The sequence below is a fragment of the Plecotus auritus genome, assembly GCF_963455305.1.
Source record: "Plecotus auritus genome assembly, chromosome: 7".
NCBI classification, from domain to species: domain Eukaryota; kingdom Metazoa; phylum Chordata; class Mammalia; order Chiroptera; family Vespertilionidae; genus Plecotus; species Plecotus auritus.
In genome coordinates, this window is record NC_137774.1 from 40509104 (window position 1) to 40518641 (window position 9538).

At 52.5% G+C, this 9538-nt stretch overlaps 2 protein-coding genes across 2 annotated transcripts; one reads left to right on the forward strand and one right to left on the reverse strand.

The window, feature by feature from the left end:
* Positions 1-245: 245 nt before the first annotated feature.
* TAX1BP3 (Tax1 binding protein 3) lies at positions 246-5946 on the reverse strand. The gene is made up of 4 exons (XM_080678606.1): positions 5686-5946; positions 2507-2626; positions 2011-2088; positions 246-1709 (listed from the first exon to the last, which is right to left on the reverse strand). The coding sequence occupies exons 1-4, from the start codon at positions 5722-5724 to the stop codon at positions 1572-1574; spliced, it is 375 nt and encodes a 124-aa protein (XP_080534732.1). The 5' UTR covers positions 5725-5946; the 3' UTR covers positions 246-1571.
* On the forward strand, positions 5897-6805 carry EMC6 (ER membrane protein complex subunit 6). The gene is made up of 2 exons (XM_080678607.1): positions 5897-6092; positions 6255-6805. The coding sequence occupies exon 2, from the start codon at positions 6292-6294 to the stop codon at positions 6622-6624; it is 333 nt and encodes a 110-aa protein (XP_080534733.1). The 5' UTR covers positions 5897-6092; positions 6255-6291; the 3' UTR covers positions 6625-6805.
* Positions 6806-9538: the final 2733 nt, after the last annotated feature.

Here is a 9538-nt window from a genome sequence, read left to right on the forward strand (position 1 = left end):
TCGGCAAACTGCAGCTCACGAGCCACATGCGGCTCTTTGGCCCCTTGAGTGTAGCTCTTCCACAAAATACCACGGCCTGGGCGAGTCTATTTTGAAGAAGTGGCGTTAGAAGAAGTTTAAGTTTAAAAAATTGGGCTCTCAAAAGAAATTTCAATCATTGTACTGTTGATATTTGGCTCTGTTGACTAATGAGTTTGCCAACCACTGGCTTAGGCTCATTTCCCCAAAGCAAGATTGCAGCCTGACCAAGTATGTACACCTGTTTTATTTAGGCCACCCAGTATGTTACCAGGTGCCACACTTTAAAAGTGGGATTTCAAAAATCTGATTTGTCAGTGAGCCCATGAGTGGCAACAATTCCCAGAGCTGGTGGTGCATCCCATGGTGGGCCAGCCAGAGGCCTGGAGGGCTCCAGTCACCCCATTTTGTCAGATGGCAGCCTCTGGAAACATTTGGGGTTGCATCCCTGGCTGTGATCAACCGAGTGCTCTTAAGAGCCTTAGAGGGAGGGTATTTTTCCCATGAACCCCTTGGTCTCCATGAGGCTCCTCCTGGGTGGGCACTGAGACCCGATTCACAAGAGAAGTTGGGTGAAGGTGGATGTGGCCAGGCCAAGCACATGTCTGGTGGGCCTAGGAACAGTGGGGCTTCTTCCCAGAGCAGCCAGGGCCAGGTCAGCCAGCCTTATAAACAAAGCTGTCCCCATAATCCACCCCCAAGTACCCCAGCCCTGCACCTTAGCAGAGACCCCTGTGAATCCCAGCACTGTTTATTGGGCACAAGATTGGGGTGGGGGGGGACTTCATACAGCCCCATTTCCACAGTAACCAAAATAAGGTTTTCTGATTTGCTAAGAGTCATTCCCAGATTGAATTAGTAAGCTAAATTCAAAGTAGAACTGGCATCTCCAAATAGTAAGATAAAAACCTTTTGTATCAAAGTGATTAAAAAAGTACAAAAGTTAAATGCACAGGCATAGAGGAGATTTGCGATCCTAAAACTGCCCTCAAAAGTCAGCCTCAAACCGTGGCTAAATCTTGTAAGCTGGTGAACCCTGGAAGGCTAGCACCCCTCGGATGAGTGGGGGAGCGATCGGTGAACTGAGCCTGCTAGCTTCCATCCTGGCAGACTTCTGCCTCTGAAAGTGTCTAATCCCCTCTGAGCAATGGGAACGCGTGGGACACAGGCACTTGGGAGCTGAGACAGAGAGCAGAGCTGGCCCACCAGGTATTGTTCTGCTTTGTGCCGCTCTCAGGAAGTGGGGGGCCCTGCTCACCTGGGCATTGCTGAGACCAGGCAGCAGGGTCTGGGGGCTGAGCTTGTGGTCACTACAGACAGACTACAACTCAGCTCCAGGCCATTTCCAGTCCTCGGTGTCCAAGGGAGGGCTGGTCCCGGAGCCTCAGGCTACTGGTGAGAGGGGAAGGCAGGCCAGTCAGGCCTCTGGGACCAGCTCTTGCCCGTCTGAGTGGGGCCCAGCACTCAGCAGAAGCCAGGACGAGGGGCAGACTGTGGAAGTAGTGTCACTGTACAAAGCGGCGGCAGGCACGAGTCGGGACCTCGGCGGGCTGCTAGGACAGCATGGACTGCTGCACGGCCTTCTGCAGCGACTGCCGCGTCACCAGCAGGCGCACCACCTCCTCCGAGCGCTTGGTGAGCCGCTTCCGGGCCTGGTCGTGTGTAACCATGGTCATGTCCCAGCCGTTCACCTGACCCAGGGAGAAAATACAGCCACCTTAGCTCCTGACGCTCTGGGATCTGGAAGTAGGATGGGCTTTGGGGAGCCTGGGTTACCCAAGCAGGCCCCAAGCGGATGATCCCTGGATAGGGGATGCCAAGCACCAGTTATCACACACAAGAGAGCCAGCTTCCTCTGGGGGCAAGGCCAGCATGGGCTCCAAAATGGCTTGGCTGAGTCTCCCAGGAGGCAGGGGCCGCCTCAGCCCCACTCCCAAAAGCTTCAGCCCCTCCAACCCAAGCCTTGTTTCCCTCCTTTGGGACTTTTGTTACCTGCATGATCTTGTCTCCAATCTGTAGCCCAGCAATTTCAGCAGGGCCTCCTTCCGATACCCGTGTGACATAAATGCCCTGGAAACAGACAGCCCACGTCAAGCCCTGGGTTCACTGGGCTGGCCCCTTATCACAGAGCAAAGTCCAGTAGGGCATACGCCCAGCTGTCCATCTGTCTATCCCTGCACTGAGCCTCCCTCCAGCTCCCACCCACAGGCACAGGCTGTGCCAAGAAAGCCAAGGGGACAGCTGGCTGCCCCAGGGATGCTCCAGCCCCTGCTGTTCCTGGGCTCTGTCTAAACAGGCCTTCCTAGGGCTGGGCAGCCCACTCCTCGCCCCCACCCCTATTTGTTCCCACCAGATCATTTTTTAGACCTTCTAAGAGGGGACTGCTGGCAAGAGATTAGGTCTGCTCCTTCCACAAAGGCCCAGGAAGCAGAGACCCACCATCTCGGGCATCTGCTGCACGGAGAGGCCCCAGGACTCTGGTCCTCACCTTATCCGTCTTATCTTCTGAGAAAGGATTCTGGGAGGGATCCTGGTCAATTCCACCTCCAATGCTGAAGCCCAGGATTAAATTCTCACCTTGACGCAGCTTATGAATTTCAACTCTTTGCTGGCAAAGAAAAGAATGAGTTGGGGTGAGTAGAGAATAAATCTGGTCTGTATCTCCTGCAGCCTCCCAGGCTGCTGGAACAGCTCAGCCATGCCAAGAGGGTGGGGACCAAGGCCCTCTGCAGAAATCCAACTGGTCACCAGCCTGGAAGGCTGGGGGGTTGAGACTGGACTCAGCCACATCAAGTCACCCACATAATACTCTGTCCCAACCTCTCTCCCCTTCCTCTGTCTCAGGCATCAGCCTTAGTCAACAAGTGCTCTAAGCCCCGGTTGCTATGGTTGCTATGGACGGGTGGCTGTATCCCAGGGGAGGGATCACTCAGGGCAGAAGAGGTCAGGCCCTAGAAAAACTGCAGGCAGATTGCCGAGCCAGCCCAGGTAAGGGCAAGACAGGATGCTCAGGAAAAGTGGAGATCAAACTCAGAAAGGAGAGGAGGGGCTGTCCTGGCCAAGGGAATAGAAATAGAGGCTTGAGGGTGCCATACATAAAGGTCCATGAAACCAGGGTGTACAGCACAGGACTGGAACTGGGAGGTGAGATGAGGCTAAGAGGCTGGGGCCAGACAGAAAGGCCCTGGAGACTGGGCCCCAGGGAAGGATCTTTTCCCTAAGCCCCAGGCCCTGCTCTTGTGCAGTGTAGGAGGTGGAGGAGAGTCCTAGGGTTCTCCTACCATATCTGGGGCTGTGGTTCCCAACTGTGCCAGGCTCCTTTCAAAGCCCTCAGCAGATATGCTCCAGTCACCAAATACTGGGAATCAGATCAGATCACCCCACTCCAAAAGGTGACTTGATCTGGACCTGAGGGAGTGGCCAGGTCACTGTGACCTGATCTTCATTCTGGGCCCACTGGAGCTCTCAGGAGTTGGGAAGTAGGGCTGGTTGTGATCGGGTTAGATGCTAGAATGACCACGTAGGTAGTAGGGAATGGATTTCTCTTAGAGGTGGGATGTAGAGGCTAGGGGATATGAACTACATGTAAAGTGACATGAGCAGACTTGAGGGCTGTTCATAGCACAGAGGAGTCAAGGGGAGCATCTGGCCACCTGGCCTGGCTGAATACAACCATCTCATGTTGAGTTTGAGTGCCAGGAGCCATTCAGGCAGGTATCCAGAAGGCAGATGGGCCTAGGGAGCCAGAGTTCCAAGGGGCCAAAATGGTTTCAATATTCTCAAGATGTGAACTACACCCAGCCAGTGGCTCAGTGGTTGAGCATCGACCTATGAACCAGGAGGTCAGGGTTCAATTCCCGGTCAGGGCACATGGGTTGTGGGCTCGATCCCCAGTGTGGGGCATGTGGGAGGCAGCCGATCAAGGATTCTTGCTCATCACTGATGTTTCTATCTCGCTCTCGCTCTTCCTTCCTCTCTGAAATCAATAAAAACATATTTTTTTTAAAAAGATAACTACATGGAAGATGACAAGGGCCAGTGAGGAAGCCTCTCCCACCCATCCCTAGTCAAATACACGAGAGAGGCCAAACCACACCCACCATATTCAGACATGTGTTAGAAGAAGTGGGAGGTCATGGTCCTACAGCTTTGAGGAAGGCCCAGGGACCAGCCATGACATGTTAGAGGGGGGAGCAAGAAGCATAATCCTTGAGGCCCACCAGGCCTAGATCCTCATGCCCTAGCCAGGGGTGGGCAAATTTTTTGACTCGAGGGCCACAATGGGTTCTTAAACTGGACCGGAGGGCCGGAACAAAAGCATGGATGGAGTGTTTGTGTGAACTAATATAAATTCAAAGTAAAGGAGCGGAGGGGAGAGCAAGAGAACCCTCCGCTCTTTCGGCTCCGCGGGCCGGATAGAACAGCCGAACGGGGCCGGACTGCTCACGGCTGCCCTAGACCCTCTAGGCCTGCTCCAATACATACCTTTGACCCACCTTCAAGGTCAAAAAATGCAGAAAAAAAAAAAAGCGCAGGCCCTTGGGCTGGGAGACAGGCCCTGTCACTGACTTGGGTGAAATCAGGACGGTTACTGCCCCCTCTCTGGCTCCTCGCCTGCACCCGTTTTTTTTCCAGGTAAGGAGCAAGCCTGGCCCCTCCTCCTCTCTGGGCAGTGAGGGATCTGGAAGTCAGGCTGGTGTAGCAGGCTGAAGGTTAGGACAGCTCAGCAAGCCCAGCAATGTTTCCTCCTAGCCCAGGCCTGCACTGCTACTCTGTGTTCACCTTATCAGTGACTTCACACCACACCACCTGACTCTCACTCAGCACACCCATCTGAGATCATGACCCCAGAGCTGGGACTTCCACCTGACACAATGCCTGCCCAACATGCATTTCTTCTCAGAGATCTGGATCCTTCCTGAGGGCTTCTTTTTGTGGCTGGCCATGACCAGCCCTCTTTGGTACTCACTTCCCTGCCTCCAGGTCCCATCCAGCTGTGGCACATCTACGTCTGATGTCCCAGCCTCCCTTCCTTCCTTTGATTACTCTAATTGCACTTGACACTTAAGCCAGGGGGAGGGGAGAAGTGGGGGGCCTGGTGCCTGAACTGACCCCAAAGGGTCTCTCAGGCCCCAAGTGCCAGGCGGGGGACCTGGACTTTGCCCCAAGGGCTGGGGATCCAGGGAAAGTTCCAGTGGGACCAAGCCAGTTGTATGAGCCTTCACTCTGGACTGGGCGGTGGTGAGTCCGAGGAAGCAAAGTTGGATGTAAGGAGGGGTAAGGGGCGGCGGCGCCCACTGGAGTGGAGGAAGCACTTCCTCATTCCAAAGGCGGCGACTCACGGATGTCCGGACCGGCGCCCGCCCCCCGCGGCTACCCAGCTGAGATCACAGGTCCAGAAAGGCCCTGGGTGCTTTACCAGATCCCCAAAACCCGGCCTTTCTCCTCAGTCCTCCGCCCCGGCCGGCTGAAAGGAGTCCAACGCGGCGGCGGCGGCGGGCGGGGACTGGCCAGGTCCAGGATCTGAGGCTCTTGGGCCCCAGCCTTTCCTGTTATGGCTGGGAGCCCTGGGTTCGACGCTTTGCCAACCTGTATGGGGTATCAGTTTACCGCTCTGCAAAGTGGGAGCAAGCCAGGAGGAGGAGGAGCCCCAGCGAGAGCACTCACCACCACGGCCGTGACCGGCTGGCCCGGGATGTAGGACATCTCGACCCCAATCTGGCAGCCAAGTACCGTTCAGCGAAGCCCGCAGTGAAAATCCCGGCGACCGCGCCCTCTGGTTAACAAAGGCCGCCCGGCTCGGCCCGCCCCCTCATGAATAGTTAACAAATCTCTAGCCAATCATCCGTCAGATCGCTGTTCCGCTTTCGGAAGTCCCAGTGTGTGAGTAGTAAAGTGGGGAGGAGGTGGAGCGTGCTTGGGTGCCCCGCGGCGCATGCGCTAGAGGGCGGGAGCTAGGTCTTGGCGCGTGCGCAGGCTGGGCCCTCCCAGCAGGCTCTAGGGCAAGATGGCGCCGCGGGGTTCTGTACCGCCGACTGTCTGAGGGACGCCGAGTGACTGCCACCGTGTTCCAGGTAAGCGGGCGAGCCTGGGCGGGGAATGCAGACGTGCTGCCGCTCCCCCACCCCCGGCTGGCCTCTTCAGGTAGTGGAAAGGTGAAGCCCCATGGGGGAGGAGCGGTGTGAACCCAACTCGCCACGCTCCAGGCGCCACTTGCACCTTGATTTTCTCCGCAGCTCCGCGGGAAAGCAGAGGCCGACCCCCAGGGGTGCGATGGCCGCGGTGGTGGCCAAGCGGGAAGGGCCGCCGTTCATCAGCGAGGCAGCCGTGCGAGGCAACGCCGCGGTCCTGGATTACTGCCGGACCTCGGTGTCGGCGCTGTCGGGGGCCACGGCCGGCATCCTCGGCCTCACCGGCCTCTACGGCTTCATCTTCTATCTGCTTGCCTCCATCCTGCTCTCCCTGCTCCTAATCCTCAAGGCGGGAAGGAGGTGGAACAAATATTTTAAATCACGAAGACCTCTCTTTACAGGAGGCCTCATCGGAGGCCTCTTCACCTACGTCCTGTTCTGGACGTTCCTCTATGGCATGGTGCACGTCTACTGAAATGGGGCAGGGGTGACTTTTTTAGAAAACCAGATGGGGAAGACTGTTGCCAGGCAATAACAACGTGTAGACTTACTTAGTTTTTAAATTGTTGAATTCAATGCTTGTTCTGTAACGTTATAACTTATACCAGAAGACGGAGAGCCTGTAATATTCTTCCGATTAAAAGAAGCGTGAGACACTTTTCGGAGTTTTTCCTGCTTTAACGCATCCTCCCCGCCCTCGCCCTCCCGCCCCCGCCCCCCACACTATCCCCGTCTGTCGTGGGTGCAAAATCACCAAGTTTTGATGACTCCTGGAGAGCTGGGAGTGAGGCTTGGCCTTCGGGAATTTCCTTGTATTTACACTAGAGCCTATAAACGGAGAGAACTTATTGTTAACACCTGTAGAACTACTAACAGTTGATGTTTATTGTGTGCCCTATATACCAGGCATTATGCCGTGTGTGTTTTACAACCATTATCTCATTTGATTCTAGCAATATCCTTATGGAGTAGATGTGATCATTGTCCCCATTGATGAACCTAAGGCTCCAGAGGAGGCACAGCTCCGAAAGGACAGAGCCTGGATTCACATGTAGGTCTCTTTCTCCCCGCCCCCTCCCCCCCACCACAATATATTTTTCTTGACTTCAGAGAGGAAGAGAGAGAGAGAAACATCAGTGATGAGAGAGAATCATTGATTGGCTGCTTCCTACTGGGGTTGGAGCCACAACCTGGGCATGTGACCTCCTGGTTCATAGGTCCACTCTCAACCCCTGAGCCAAGCCAGCTGGGCCACATGTAGGTCTCTTAATTGCTCTTGCTGTATTGACTGAGTGTACCTTTTCAGAGTCCAGCTTTCCCTTCCACTAACCACTGCTTTCAGGTGTGAGTGGTGTCCTATCAGTTCCATTTCACCTAGTTACAGCTAGCTGTCATTTCCATTTTAAAAAATTAATTCAAGCTGTCTTCTAAAATATGTCTCACGAAGATTAAATAGATTGGATGTTTGTAAACTAATCTGTGGGCTTGTCTAGAAGGTCAGTGCCTCTGTCTATATGCTAATCTGTGATTCCTTATCAGGAGGGTTATCTTATAATAAAATTCATATTTTAATTGAGGAATAAATATTGCATTAATGTTATAGTAGTGAACATGTTGCTCATGGAATTTATAGTCTTAACTGGGAAGACCAGCATTACCTAATTTCACAAATGTTTTAATTATGGTGCTTGCTATGAAGAGAATACATAGAAACTCCAAACTGAACCCAGGTTGGGAGGTGGGGGGTCAAGAAAGTCTTCTTTGAGGAAATAACATTAGAGAACCGAAGGCTGAATAACAGCCAAGTCAAGTGTGGAGAAGGGGTACTTGGAAGAAAGCTAAGTGCCTCATTTTGAGGGCCATTGAGCAGGAAGGAGTTTGGATTGTATCTGAAGAGTGAGAGAAGCTATGATAGATCTGGGCCAGAAAGAACATGGAGGACCATGGTAGAGAGTGGCTTTGATTCTAAGAGCAACTGAGAGAAGTCTTTAGGAGTTTTAGCCCAGAGTTATGTGATCAGATTTGGATTTTTAAATCAGTTTTAGATTCCCCTGACAGAAGGGAAATAGATTGAATCCAAGTCCCCTTTTGCAAATAGTATTGGGCCATGGCCAATAATGGAAATGGGTCTAGGACCCAGGCCACCTGAATCCCATTTTGGGTTCTGGGCTACATGCTTGCACAGGAAGCCAAGAAGCTGAGGCCACAGCTTTGCCTCCCTCTCCCCCAGTGGCTTCCTCTGAACCCACTCTGTCCACCACTGAAGACATTCACTTTAATGGTTTGCATCCTTAATCCTCTCACGGCCTTTTCTGAGTGGGAAGGGGGAGTTCATTCCTGAAGCAGTGGGTCCTGCTTGGGGGAGAAGGAAGGGGGAAGGTAAATGAGCTGATTTACCTAACCATTCCTCTATTGTTAGGCAGTAAGGTTGTTGGAAATGTTCACTATTATAAAAATGCTGCAATGAATGTCTACATATCTATATTGTTTTGAGAATTTAATAGGCTAGAACAAAAGATTAAAACTTAATTTCAAATGCTTTCCAGAGTATTACCAGATTACTCATTGAATGAAAAGTGCCAGTTTTATCAGTGCCTTTTTAGTCTTAATGTTTGCTCATTTAAAGAGTTTCCTTACTTTCATTTTAATTTCTTTGCAAGATAATAAGGAACAGAATATATATTGTCCACTAATTTCTGTGTCTGCCTCTTTTGGGCTCATTTTCTCCTTACATTTTAATCTAAATCATGGGTGACCATGAAGACATGAGGGGGGGGGGGATCATGACACATCTAAAGTTAGCCTTTGTGTTGTTTTATAACCAAATAAAAATGTCAGAGAATACATACTCTGTGCAGTCCCAGAAAATATGCCAGCTCCCTCCTCCTCCCTTTGATTCTGTGAACCAGCCTAAGGGGAAACAAACAGCTGGAAGAAAGGTGCGCCTTTGGGGGAGAGCGTTCTTGTGTCCACTGGAGAGTATGCTCTGAGGAAAGGTGCATCACTTGGGTGCAGGGGGTGGGTTGGAACCAAGTAGGGCCCTTTTCCAGGTATATAAGATGCCATTCCAAATGGAATGACTTAGCGACTCTGTAGTCCCTAAGCAGAGCGCTCTAGTCCTTAACTGGTGCTTAGAGACTCCTGAAGGAAGTCACATTCCCCCTTCACAGCTGGTTCCCCAATTGGCAGTCAGCCACTGAGAAGAAAGAACTGATGGGGTGGCAGGGGAAAAGGCAGCTGTGATTGGTCAGTCCTGATGACCCCTGCATCAGGAGTGGAGTGCACTGGGCTCTTTCCTGGCTGGTCCCTGTGATGTCATATTGATGGCACCCAATTTACAAATTTATTTTTGAGCTGCAGCATGGCACTCCGGAGGCATGGAATAAAAA